Source organism: Xenopus laevis, chromosome 1L, assembly GCF_017654675.1.
Source record: "Xenopus laevis strain J_2021 chromosome 1L, Xenopus_laevis_v10.1, whole genome shotgun sequence".
NCBI lineage: Eukaryota > Metazoa > Chordata > Amphibia > Anura > Pipidae > Xenopus > Xenopus laevis.
This window is the reverse complement of record NC_054371.1, coordinates 118289468-118304400: the sequence shown is the minus strand read 5'-3', so window position 1 is coordinate 118304400 and position 14933 is coordinate 118289468. Positions and strand designations below refer to the sequence as shown.

Here is a 14933-nt window from a genome sequence, read left to right as displayed (position 1 = left end):
CTTAATTGTGTATAATAGCTTATTATGGTTCAGCTCCTTTCAGTTTCCATTTTCTTGTATTTTAAGGTAATGGTAAAAAAATGTTTTCAATATTTTTTACTTCTGCTCCAAGCAGCTTTTACTTCCAAACCCTTTTTTTAGAAGTAGGGTTGAATGGCAGAGATCGTTGGCTAACTAATCTTCCTTGTGTCTATGTTTTTGATTATGTCATGTATCAGGGCCAACAATTTTAAAAGAAATCAGTTGTTATCGTATGCTTGAGTATTATATTTAAATAAGCCCCATCACAGCAGTTTATGTTTAGTTGTATCGTAAGTTTGTCTTACATAAAGTAGATATGACTTTAAGCAGGAGAGCTGTACCATTTCCAGAAATGTACTAGCCTTATGCTGTATGTGATTAAACGTATATAAAAGTGCAAACGATGTGTGACAAAATTAAAACACTTCGATTGTGCGACTGTGTGTCTATTTTATATATATATATACACCACTGTTATTTTATATATTAGTGTGAATAATAATATAAGTGACTAGAAAAAATTTTTTACCAGTGAAAAAATAAAAATAAAATAAAAATATAAAAAATAAAAATAAAAAATAAAACAAACACCAAAAAAATGTAAAAATATCCTTATCTCACAAACACCTCTTATAATTAATAATTAACAAATTAGTTCTAAAGACACCAAATGGTAGCAAGCATAGAGAGTTTTGGTTTAATTGTTTAATTAGTTTCTTTTAAATGAAATCTTCACCCAGTGCTGATCTGGTGGTATATTATACTCACAGACGTGAGTGAATCTGCGCTTTTGAGAGAACAAGCCGTGTCCTTCCAATAATCATCCGACAACCTTCTAGCTGGGCAGAAAATAGAGCGGCATGTGCAGTATCGTTTAAAAAAAGCTGTTTAATAAAAAATATAAAATACACTCACAAACGTCTCGTTTTAAAATCGCATATAAAATCTGTGAAGTCCGCTTTTCAAATGAAACCGTAGCGTCCTTTACTTTGCTCTGCGCATCTCAGTCTTGCGCTGCAGCTCCAAACGATCTGTCTCCGCTCGACGCGTTTCGCCAATAGGCTTCTTCCAAGAGCTTCCACATTCGCTCTTGGAAGAAGCCTATTGGCGAAACGCGTCGAGCGGAGACAGATCGTTTGGAGCTGCAGCGCAAGACTGAGATGCGCAGAGCAAAGTAAAGGACGCTACGGTTTCATTTGAAAAGCGGACTTCACAGATTTTATATGCGATTTTAAAACGAGACGTTTGTGAGTGTATTTTATATTTTTTATTAAACAGCTTTTTTTAAACGATACTGCACATGCCGCTCTATTTTCTGCCCAGCTAGAAGGTTGTCGGATGATTATTGGAAGGACACGGCTTGTTCTCTCAAAAGCGCAGATTCACTCACGTCTGTGAGTATAATATACCACCAGATCAGCACTGGGTGAAGATTTCATTTAAAAGAAACTAATTAAACAATTAAACCAAAACTCTCTATGCTTGCTACCATTTGGTGTCTTTAGAACTAATTTGTTAATTATTAATTATAAGAGGTGTTTGTGAGATAAGGATATTTTTACATTTTTTTGGTGTTTGTTTTATTTTTTATTTTTATTTTTTTATATTTTTATTTTATTTTTATTTTTTCACTGGTAAAAAAATTTTTCTAGTCACTTATATTATTATTCACACTAATATATAAAATAACAGTGGTGTATATATATATATAAAATAGACACACAGTCGCACAATCGAAGTGTTTTAATTTTGTCACACATCGTTTGCACTTTTATATACGTTTAATCACGCACAGTTAAAGGTGCATTTATACAAAAAATAGCAGAAAATACTGCACCATATTACGCATATCTGTTTTTGTTCCCTTTTTTCCTTTGCTTTGTCAGGAAATACAGCGATTCCCCTTTACCTATATTTGAATTTCCTACGGGCCTGGGAGAGCCCTTGATAAGGACTCGCTGTAACTTGGAACTTCACTGCCCAAAAGACTCAAAAACTTTTGTTGTGGACTTTATGCTGTATGTAAATACATGGTACATACTTTGCCTAGCTGGTTTATTGACTTAAAAACAATGAAAATGAGCAGTGCTCCTATTAGGCACCAAACTTTCTGTACTGAGATCCCCCTACATGGACCAGTATATTCCTTTACCCTATAACACGGTTACAGATATAGGAATAATTGCAGTATAAGTAGCATGTTAAAGTTCCAGAAATATCTACAAAAGCCATATCTGAGTCTAACTGGCACTTGTGTGCATGTGCGAAAACTGACTCTTGTGCGCATGCCCGAACTGCCGCTTGTGTGCACGTACACATTGACATTCGCATGCACAAGCGAATTGACACAAGAGCTAATAGGTGTGGGAGGGAGAGAATCGACAGTCGGGGAAGAGAGGGACCGGACTAGGGGTAGGCAGGCGGCAGAGAAGTTACGTGCCTGGTGCCCCCCAGCTTTGCGCCCTAGGCATGTGCCTACTTTGCCTACCCCTAGTTCCGGCCCTGGCTACTGGGGCACAGCCCTTTACTGCTAAAGGGCTGTAGTTGCCTTGGGCTGGTATAGAAGCTCATAACCTAATATACAACATTTCTAGCCTACGTCTTTAGTTAAGCTAAAGTTCTCCTTTAACACGTACCAATCTAATACCACCTAATCATAATACCACCTAATACATGTACCTTTGCTCTTAATATACCACTCTAAAATGTTATTGTGCAGGGAAATTTGGTTGGCTACAAGAATAAGCCAAATCAGCTAATGGTTCAGCAAATTACATGCACAGAATATAAAATTGTAAGTTATCTTTGATATGTGCTGATTGTTTGTAACAGCATTTGGATAACCAATGCTACCATGTTTTATGTTCCCTTTGCCTTTTTAAAACTGTCGGATGAATTAAATCAACCCGAAAACTCAAATCGAATTTGAATCGAATTCGATTTGAATTTTAAAAACTCGATTTGAGTTTTTTCGCCAAAAATAACTTGAATGTCAGGAGGGTTGCAAACAACTCCAAATTAATCCCTGGACCTCTCCCATTGACTCAAACAGCAATTCGGCAGGTTTTATGTTGCGAATAGTCAAATTTAAATTCTTAAAGGGCCAGAGTATGATAGATCTCGAAAATCGAATTTGAATTTTTTTTAAAAACTAATTGAATTTGAATAACTCCCTAGTCGAATATACAAAATTAAAATTTAGAATTGTATTGATAAATCTGCCCCTTAATGTGAAAGCTTTATGTTTGCTAAGCAGATAGATCCATTTTTATTAAATATGCTATGCACAGGTCTTTAACCTATATTGAAAAGTGCAGTGCTGCATAGTGGCTACTAATTTTTATCTTCAGGGCCAGTAACTGGATCTAACCAGAGTAATTCATTTCCCAGCTGGGTCCATTCCATCTGTTGGAAATTACAAGCAAATTAGATCACTAGAACAGAGCTCACAAATGTGTTTTTTCATTCAAGGCTTTTCCACTCAACGTTATAGGAATAATCCAACCCAAACTAATTTTCGTTGGGGAAAATAATCAATAAATTTAAAAACACCAGTAGTTAAGGGTAGTCTATTTGCTAAGTCTATAGTGAGAAACAGGTTATGTAGTGCAGTCCAGCATTTTATATGTTCTTTCATATTCCAAACTGAGGAAGCAGACCCTGCGGATGCAGGGGCCCCAGGATGTATAGGGGCCCCACGAGGCCCTAATTCAGAAGCAATTTCAATAAATATTGGAAATACAGGTTAACCTCTAGACATTTTGGGGGCCTGAAAAATAATTTGCTGTGGGGCCCTGTAACATCTAGTTACACCACTGCCTTGGTCCATTTATATTACAATGATATCATGCAAAGCAGGGAATGCTACACCACACATCCTAAAAGTGCTTAAAAGGGTTGTACGTAAAAATAGACAATACATATTGAAATATATACTTTTGCACATTCTAAAAGTTTTGTGTGGGAGGCTTTAAATGGAAAGTATGCAGTAGCTTACATAGGACCTACAGAAATGGTATAACTATTAGAATAAGTTATTCTCCAGAGAAAGCCTTTGTGTTTATTCATATTGCATACTTCTCATCATAGCAACCCCTTAAATAGACACCAGTGAAACAGTGGCCTCTTGTGGCCATTTTGTCATTTTATAAAGACATTTGTGTGCAAAGCTTTACCAATCAGTTACTTTTGACCACAACATTCCTCAGACATGGGAGTGTTGAAACAATCTCAGTTTGATATGTTTTTTCTTTTATGTAAAACAAGACAAGTTCTTGTTTAGCATACAGTAGCAAGAAAAAAATGTATACAGTTTATATTGCGTATAAAGTATAGTGTGCAAAAGGATAAAATGTGTTTAGTATAAAAGCAAGTCCCTTTTCCTGGTTGGTCTGAAACTTTGGTTTGAGCCAGAAAGAAACTAACAGGCGTCTTCATTCTTTACATTCCTGAGAAAGAAAGGAGTATAACGTATAGAGAGTAAGAGTAGCCCAAAATAAAAGCCCTCCCCTACAAGCATACTGAGCTCTGGCTCAGACCTTGGATAGCTTACAGATTCAGGCAATAAAATGAAATCTCTTCCCTGCATACCATTCTGGAAATCTGAAATTTTCCAGGAAAGCCTGTATCAATTACCAACATATTTCAGCTTTTTTTATACTGCAGTTTCTTAGCTGTTTTGTCTCTTTGCAAGTCTTTCATTTTTGAGTTCATGTTGCTTAAAGGAGAAGGAAAGCTACGGAGGCAGTTTATTGCCAATAGATTAGCTGCAATAGTGCAAGCTAGAATGCTATATTTATTCTGTAGAACCTTTTACCATACCTGAGTAAAAAGCTCTAGATCTCCCTGTTTGTTTAGGATAGGAGCTGCAGTATTAACATGGTGTGACATCACTTCCTGCCTGAGTCTCTCTCTGCTCTGGGCTCAGATTACAGTAGAGAAGGGAGGGGGGCGGGGGAAGAGAAACAAACTGAGCATGCTCTTGCCCAGGGCAATGAGATTTAAGCTGAAGGAAGGAAGTCTGATACAGAAGCCCATGTGTACACAATAGAAGGAAAGAAATGCAGTGTTTCTTTTGACAGGGGACTCAGAGCAGCACTACTTTTGGGGTTTACTGGTATATTTAGATGGACCTTTCTAATAAGGCTTACTTAGTTTTAACCTTTCCTTCTCCTTTAAATCATAAACAAAATAACACAAAGGGGATCATTTACTAACAATCGAATTTCAAATTTTTCCATGCATCTCTAAAAATTTGTGGTTTTCTCATTATTTAAAAAATTTGAGATCTATTAAGTGTAAAAACAACAAAAACAAATAATAAAGCTGGCCATAGATGCAAAGATCCGATCATACGAATCCTCGATTCGTACGATTTTCGGATTGTGTGTGGAGTGTCCCGACATCTGTCGTGCCATGCCGATCAGTCGTTCAGTCGATCGGACAGGTTAGAAAATTTCTGTCGGCTGCCGATAATATCTCCGCATGTATTGGCGATCTAACAATTTTCAGTGGGAGACTGTCACTAGCTTTTGTTGGACATAACTTTCATACGATTGCTGTAAGGGCAGAACATTGGCTGATCTGTTCTTTTACTACTTTATTTGATCTGAAAGGTTAGTGGCAGGTCGGGAGATGGAAGTCCGATAAGTCCCATCCTTCAAGGATTCGAACGATCGGATCTTTGCATTTATGGCCAGCTTAATACAAAACTTCGCCAGGTAAAAGTTGTCAAGGTCCTATAGAAGCCAATGGGAGCTACTCTGATCTTTTTGGACCGCTCTAATCAGTTTGGACATTTAAAGCTTTTCAAGTTTTTATTCGCTAGGAATAGTCTGAAAACTCGAGCTTTTAGAGGTTTTTGAGGTATTCAGATTTTTTAGAGAAGAGCTCAGCGTAATTTTTTTATTTAATTTTTTTAATAAATCTCATGTCAGTCATAGTTTTAGAGTTTGTGCGTTTAGTTGTGGTTTCAAAAACAACTAAAATTCAACTTTTGATAAATAGGTCACCTGATGTCATAAACATAACACTAAATGAACAACTAAACCTTTTTCTGTGCCTCCATTTTCTGAAAATTGTCCCAAATCTGAATGTCCCAAAGGACCTTTTATGCTCCTCAAAGCTGAAGAGACTGAAGTGTAACTCGGTGTCATGGCATCCCTGCATCAAATACGTCACTGCTATATCACTAGGGGAAGGCATGTACTTCACAAAAGGGTTTGAGTCTCTGCACATAGTGCTCATCATTATGCCGTCACAAACTTGCTATAAGTTATGTTGAGATGAGTAATCTATAAAGTTCTGGGGAAAATGTTTCTACAGTATACAGATATGATAATAATATTATTTTTGTAGGTGGTGGCAGAGTACCTGAACAATCTGGTCACGATAGTGAGTGTTATAATAACCAATATTTTAATTTTGAATATTTGAGTAGTAAGGATGTTGTGAGTTGTAGTTCGGTAACAGGGTAGTTTCTGGATGCAGATCACTATATATATGCAAAAATCTTTTTATTGTGCAAATGCTTTTTTGCAAATGCCCTCCCTCTATAATATAGATAGATAGATGGATAGATGGATAGATGGATAGATAGATAGATGCAACATGACCAAGACGGCTTCTCTTGTTGATTTAGAGCAGCACCTAGTGGTCATTTTAGAGTTCTCGCATAATGTTTTTTTTCCTGTTATATTGCATTGATAATTCATTTTCTATTCTACAAAGCAGCGTGCTATGTCTTTCTTTACAGACTAATAGATTCAGCAACCAATAAAGCTAAAGTGTATAAAAGTTGTAGCTAATCGCCCGTTGCAAACCAGGTCACATTTTTGTGATTGTAAATGAATTCAATTCAGTTTATAGGCTGCCTGTGAACTTTGAAACAAAATGTGCCCACCTGTTACTGTAGTATCATATAGCTCGGTTTTTCTGGTGAAGTGAGTTATTTAAAGTCCACATTTTTGTATACTGCTCAACGGTCTTGATAAAATTACACGTGTGCTTAAGGCTAAGCACCTTTGTAGCCACTTTGAATTATCAGTTTTATCCAATGCATTGTTAATGTTTTAAGATAACATAACTTAAATTATGAGAAAAGCTACCCGAGACTGACATGCCAAAGTCATAATTATTTGTGTGTTTTTCCCTAAGGAAAAATTGAAAAAATAAGGAATCCATCCTCACCCAGGGGAGAATCTTTTCCCATACAACCCGACCTTTTATTAGAAGAAGCTACTGGGTCCCAGCGTCCTAAAAATCTCATGGAGACACTCATGGATGATTTTGAAAGTCACAAAACCAAAAGACGAGACCGAATGGATGATGCCACTGTAAGTAAATTTCCAGCTCCATTTCTATCACTGACTTACTGATTTTTTTAACTATCAGTCTCTGGTCTCCAGCACCCACAATATTTATCAGTAGGTCTGTTTCAAGACAATGATACTGTTTTGCAAGCAGATTGAAGAAGTGGCTATTTATCTGCTGCGTTAGCCTTTAGGTAGATCTGGATGCTGTACAAACAAGATGCCAGTCAATTAGTATAGAATATAATAGCTGCTACCACCCAACTGGTATTTTACTTCAGTGTTACTGATTTCAAATTAAAAGGCAAGGTTCAATTTCGCAAGACGTTTTGGTCAATTGAAGTCAGCAATCCAAGGGTTAACTGAATATAAGAAGTGCATAGACAGAGTTGCTGCCACTCTGGGTCTTTAAAAAGAACTGTTAAGCCAAGCTTGCTATTAGCAGTTTAAAATTGCTAACATCTCGGAAACCACCTAAAATAGAAAGTGAACGTAAATATGTTAGTTCTCCTTTTTTTTCAATACCGTTGTCAATGAAAGCAAAGTGAAAGTGAAATTTGCTAGTAACAAACTGTGCCACAAACCAGAAATCCCCTAGATTATCCAAAAAACATCACTTGAGAATCATCTGTATTATGAAACCAGTTTCTCCAAAGTGACATCAGAGACCAGAATTTCCCTTTAACTGGAGCGTTAAAGTTCAGTTTGCTCATGAGCTTTCTGTCACATAACCCAAACTGTTAGGATAAACCAGGCATCTCATCTTCATAAGATAAAATATTTAGCGCTGGCTTACTGGGCTGTTACTAATAAACGTATACAGGCAGAAAATGAAACTCATTTTGAATACCTATAGGGAAATTCCACCCCCAAAAATTTCTATAGCACCATAAAAGGAAATGTTATTCTAAGCATGTTCTTAAAACTGTTTCAATGGTTTTATACTGATTTGTAGACATAATTGCTACTCAAAGAAGTATTTGTAATAAGACTTTCTATCTTCTGCACAATCAAACTGAGACAATGTAGAAGGACTTGAATTGCATTGGGTTGTGATTTTGCCTTAAAACATCAACGTCAAACCAATACTACTTCATCCCTCACTGGTAAAGACAATGCTAGAGCAGCAATGCCAGGCTTTTATCTATTTAATTGCACCATTGAAGAATGGCAAATTTCTAATTTCTGCATTTCATTCTTTCACTTTATCTGTCTTATGTCTACCATGGGTCTGCTTAGTTTACTAATTCTGTTCTTTCCCTTCTCTTTGCTACCAGTACACCTGTAAATTACTCTCTAACAGACTTACTAATGAGGTACCTGCAAACTATGTGTTTCCTCTGGGCTGCATGCATAGCCTGCCCATGTTCTTCTGATTTGTGCTTTCATTCATCCCATGCTAGAAGTAAAGGAGAACTAAAGCGTTACTAAAGAAGTTGGCTAGAAATGTTGTACATTATGTTTTGGACTTCTGTACCAGCCCAAGGCAACCACAGCCCTTTAGCATTGAAGATCTGTGTCTCAAAAGATGCCCCAGTAGCTCCCCATCTTCTTTTCTGCTGATTCACTGCACATGCTCTGTGCTGCTGTCACTTACTGAGTTTAGGGACTGACTCACAATATACAGTACACGTAGAATAGAAATGTCACAATATAAGGCTGATTAGTAATGAATAAAGATACTACATGGCAGCACAGAAACCAGTGCAATTAGCATAATAATGTAATAATCAGCCCTGTAGCATCAGCTTATATTATAGGCCAACCTAATTATCTGCTTGATCATTTGTGACAACCCCTAAGCTTAGCTTCTCAACAGCTGCTTAGAGCCCACTGAGCATGTGTGTGTCGCAGACACTTTCCAAGATGGTGACCCCCTGTGACAAGTTTGAAGTCCTGGATCATTGCAGCTATTGAGAAGCTGAAGCTTAAGGCTGGTGCAATAAGTTTAGTATATAAAATATGGCATTTTTAACCATATTCATTTTTAGGGTTTAGTTCTCCTTTAATTAGTGATGTATCAGGATAAGTGTAAACACACACACACACACACACACACTGCATGCACAGTATTCAACGAATCCAGGATTCGCTTCAGCATTTAGCCTTTTTCAGCAGGATTCGGCAGAATCCTTTTGCCCAGCCGAACCGAACCCAAATCTTAATTTGCATATGCAAAATAGGGGTGGTGGGGAGGGAAATCGTGTGACTTTTTTTTTGTCACAAGACAAGGAAGTAAAAAATGTTTTCCCCTTTCCACCCCTAATTTGGATTTTCCACCCCTAATTAGGATCCGGATTTGGTTCTGTATTCGGCCAAATCTTTTGTGAAGGATTCGGGGGTTCAGCCAAATCCAAAATATATATATATATATATATATATATATATATATATATATATATATATATATATATATATATATATATATATATATATATATATATAGACAATTACAAGAGTCCTCTGCACTCAACCCATTATCAATATATTTAAGACAGAGACATTTTGTGCATACTGCTACTGAAAAATGCCTTACCCTTTAAACAAAACAGGGATTGTTTGTCCATATATTGCAATATATTTAAGCTGGCCAACTACATCAAAGTCATCTCATATCTGGCCAGTCCTATGCTCAATTTTCATCTGATTCATTAAGAATTCTATTGCTTCATTATACATTTTACAAAAGGGACTAGGTTTTACCTGCAACTTACTAGCTGCTTTCAAAGTAAAACTCCCAAACTTGGCTGCCCTTTTATTATTATTATTATTATTATTATTATTATTTTGTGGTCACAGCCTCATTGCACCCCCGCCTAATGTTTTTAAATATGAGTGGTGAGCACAACTTTCCCTTGTTTGTTATAGTTATACAGCAGCAGTGACCAGCTCCATGTTGTAGCTCCCACCCTTCCCAGCTATAGTCAGGTGATCCCACTGGTGTCTAATAAAAGGGCAGCCACGTTTGGGAGTTTTACTTTGAAAGCAGCTAGTAAGTTGCAGGTAAAACTTAGTCCCTTTGTAAAATGTATAATGAAGCAATTGAATTCTTAATGAATCAGATGAAAATTGAGCATAGGACTGGCCAGATATGGGATGACTTTGACGTAGTTGGTCAGCTTAAATATATTGCAATATATGGACAAACAATCCCTGTTTTGTTTAAAGGGTAAGGCATTTTTTAGTAGCAGTATGCACAAAATGTCTCTGTCTTAAATATATTGATAATGGGTTGAGTGCAGAGGAATCTTGTATTTGTCGATATGTATTTTGTGGTCACAGCCTCATTGCACCCCCGCCTAATGGTTTTAAAAAATAGTGGTGAGCATAACTTTCCCTTGTTTGACATTTTCCTAGCAAAAAAAAAAGAACAACATGGTCACATATTCATTGTCTTCTAAAATAACAGTTATGCAGTAATTGATAGAGATGGATGAATGTGAATCCATTATGTCCACGATGATGAATATATGTATATGTATTTTCTGGTCACTTCCATTGCAAACAATTAGCATGTGAAATCCATTGTGGGGAGTAGTTGGAACTTATAGAGGTGTACCTGCCTTATGATAAATATTCTTTTTTCTTCGATATTTCAGGTGCTTGATGCAGTGAGAGTGAACCGCAGAAAGAGTGCCCTTGCTCTAAAATGGGAAGCAGGAATATATGCCAACCGAGATGATGATGATGAATAAAAACTCATTTTGTTTTGCCGTTTAAATTACCAAAACCAAAAAAAAAACCCCAGATAATCATATATTTATTAAACATAGAGCAACTTCTGCAATGCATATAGACTTAATGCAGACTGCGCTTGATAAAGATTTGGAGGCTTGGAGATGGCCACTTGCTCAGCTTGAAGTGGAAGCTCAGGAAATGGAAAGTTATATGCAAAAGAAGCAACCCTGCTACTAACCAGGGCACAGCATGGATGTGCTCAAAGCCAAACCTACATAGTGCAATTGCTTCCTACCAGAATATGCATCTTGGATTGTTTTGTTAGAAGGATACAGCCCTAACACACAGATTTTAATCTCAGTGACTGCAATTTATCGATGGTCAGAATATACTTTCTTTACCTTGGGAAGAAAAGTGTATGCAGCCATGTCTTCCCACATTTCAAAAGTTTTACGTTGAGTTTTGTTAAAGGTTGCTTTGGGGGACATAAATGCTTTTAAATTACATTATTTTGCAAAAATCTTTATTGCTTTGATATATTTCTATAAATTACTCCAAAACGTTGGGAAAAGGATACTATCTGGTTTGGTAAGCTAATGTGGATTCTGGAGTCCAAAGCCATCTAAACAGGCATTGACATATACATACAGTAATTGAAAGCACAAACCCATAATCATAAACTGTATTCATTCTCTGGCACATCTGTGGCTCTCAGAGATGAACAGGTTAAAAAAAAAAAAAGCATTGCCTAGTTTTTGCAGCCTTTTGCACTGGGGTCCTAAGTAAAATTGAATTTCCTAAAGGAAGGAAGCACACCAATACCTTCAGCAATGCCTTTAAATCATTTCTTCAGGCACAAGCTTTCGGGGATCAGCCCCTTCCTCAGGTGCAACCCCCGAAACTGTTGAACCCCGAATGAGTGTGCCATATTATGTTGAATAAATGATTTAAAGGTATTGCCAGAGGTATTGGTGTGCTTACTCCCTTTGGGAAATCGAATATGATGACTGATTTGGAAGTAACCTGAGGAGTTGAATGCACCTGAATAAATGAAGTGGTGTGCCGAAGAAATTGTATATCGATATACGTTGCCCTAAGTAAAATCCCATGTGACAAGGTTTTAAAGCACAGATACTTATGGAATTTATACAATGCACCTTTAATTAATACAGTAGTAAGGGGGTGCAGTCATATATCTTTAAGTGTTAACTAATAACCAAATGTGTATACTTAATGTTCAGCACACCCTGTCTACTGCCTGACCTGAAGCTGGGGTTTTGTACAAGGCCCTCTTGCCCATGGTCCATTTCCTTCTGACCTTAATCAAAAAGGGGCACAGAAACAAAAACAGATTTTCTACCAAAGGTGACTGCATTCCACCAGTGCAAGGAGCTTAGGATATAACTAGGCCTGATTCACACTGCTGTCCTATGGGAGTCCAGATCCATACATATCCCATTCTAATTTACTCACATGTTTATTTGCTGAAGAACAAGACATTGAATATTGACATCCTGACTCCACATCTGATCTACTGGGATTATCCTACCGCAATGTTTGGGAGTGGCCATTATAAATGGACGATTTGCTGGTGGTTGCAGTGCAAAAGACTGTGCATAATAGTGACATTCATGGGTTTTTTCAGGCTGAGGACTAACTCAGCCGTTTTCCTTTCACTTGCTTAGCACCCTCCCAAAACGTGTGGGTGCCTCATACTGTTTTATAAAGAGGGAAGCCTTTTTCATTAACAGGGCATGCTCTTGTGTTTTAAAGCTACCCAAACAAAGTACTTGCACAAGCCACAAATGCAAAGATAGCAAGGGATTGTAGGAAACAGACATGATATTTATTCTTGTGTTTTTAATCATAATAGTATATAGCATACAACTGAGTTAGCATATGGAGCAGAAATTGTTTATATCATAAGAAACAGGTCTCCAAATAAAATGTATGTTGTCCTTTATTTGCACCAGTAAATCTACCCTGTAAACAGTGTTATAGACTGACTCCTCAGTATTGTTTGGTTTCATTACTTCTGCCAGTACATGAGGACCCTTGAACATACTTAATGCCATATTAGGGCTTGATTTGCTTAATTTGTTCTTGTCCCACTACATTCTAAAGCTTTCCCTGTTTCATTACCCAGAAGCCACCTAAAGTCTATTAAACATTTTCAGTATTGAATGCACTGTTTGCTTATTTTTGCACTGTTAACTATATAGGCAAATAATTATTGGCTATTGCAATTAGGGAAAGGCTGTTTCTTTAGATCCAATTATCTTGGGCAGGAATGTGCAAAGAGCACCCATCACCCCCTTACAAATTGCATAGGTTGGGCCCCTGATTTAGTAGCTGGATACAGACGAAAAATGCAGTCATTGCAAAGGACCTCAATATTGCAGACTTCTCATCTGTAGTCATACCTCCTCCTGTCTGTGTTGAAAGCCTGGTCAACCTAAAGGCCATTTCTGTTCATCCTCTCCTATGTCAACCATCAACAGTGGTGCAAACTGCAGTTCTGACTTATAGATGGCATGGCTGACAACAATTTCTGCTCCATAAATACATAACACATACACACCATAGAGAAAAAGTATACCTTGTTAACTGTTTCCACTTATTTTAATAGAAGATATTATATATATATATATATACATAAGGAGTCCAGAAACACTACTGCAGTGCAATTGCTTGCTGGCTGTAGCAATTCTCTTTAACTTCCTGCAGGAAGACTGGCTTAAACAGTGTGCGATACCAAAAAAAAACAAAAAAAGAGATACTCTTGTTTTTGAAGCTACTTATTGATTGCAAAAATATATAAATATATATATATTAAAAAAAAGGTGTTTTGCAGCAAGCTGCCAATTATATCTTGTCCTTGTGTTGCAAAGAAATAAAAGAGTTATCTATTTGATGGCTGAAAAGCACTGAGGTCTAACTTGGGACTCTCAAGCTGAAATGCAGTAGGGTCACACAGTTGACATCCCTGTTTTAAAGGAACATTAATGCTATTATTGAGTGTTATATGTAACATACAGATCAGTGCATTTGCTTTTACATAATGTGGAAGAGGAAATAAGAAAAACGTACACTTGTTCCCTTACTTCCCTTTTCTGTCTCATCTAGTGAGAGGGAAACCAAAAGATAATGGCTTTCCTCCAAACACAGAAGGTAATAACTTTTATCGTTTTAGTTTATGCCTACTCCTATTTTCCATATATGTCTTTGGCATTTACAGTATGTAAAAGTATATCCTCACGTCAGTGTTCCTTTAATTCAGAAAGAAGCAATCAAATGGTGGCTATGTTTTAATGGCATACAAACCAATTGCATTTTACTTGGCTTTATGTATATGTTAACCACTTACATGTTACCCAGCTTTTGTTTTATAGTGACTGTGAGGCATACAATGCGATTATATAATTATTTTCTCATTAAAACACAATCTTGACTTGTGTCCTTCTGAGTTTTCTTTAAAGGCATCAGCAATGGCGCTTATAACTACAAATGTGACATATTATTATAATATTATATGGTGTTTTTCATTTATTTTATTGGACATTGGGAGTGCTGTCCTCCTTTTCTTGGAAATGTTGTTCACAATTTGCCAAAAACATAGCAACATTGCAGCTGCTCTAGTGACCTGCTTTAACCAATCAGCAAGTAGTATTTACTGGCTGAATATTTATGTGCAAAATTTTTTTCAGAAATGGGTCTTTATTTTTCCCGTATGCTTATTATCTCTACTGAAATTTTGAAAATGGGAAATCCCAAAAAAACAGATTTACTAAAGGGTGAAGTGGTCGTCACTAGTGAAAGATCACCACAAATCCAATCCCTAGGCACAGTGCCAATTTACTAACAGGCGTAGAGGACAATTCACAAGTGAAAGAGACCGTCGCTAGCGCAGTTTCACACAATTTT

The 14933-nt window shown here is 36.8% G+C and overlaps 1 protein-coding gene across 11 annotated transcripts in view; it reads left to right on the top strand.

Moving 5' to 3' along the window:
- Window positions 1-14460, top strand: part of palm2akap2.L (PALM2 and AKAP2 fusion L homeolog) — a 155506-nt gene extending 141046 nt beyond the window's left edge. For 8 of the 11 annotated variants that reach the window (XM_041585289.1, XM_041585272.1, XM_041585211.1 and 5 more), the window contains 3 exons: window positions 7177-7355; window positions 8609-8647; window positions 10931-14460. In XM_041585289.1, coding sequence (XP_041441223.1) covers window positions 7177-7355; window positions 8609-8647; window positions 10931-11026 — 314 coding nt within the window. In that variant the 3' untranslated portion in view covers window positions 11027-14460. 11 annotated transcript variants of the gene reach the window in all.
- Window positions 14461-14933: the final 473 nt, after the last annotated feature.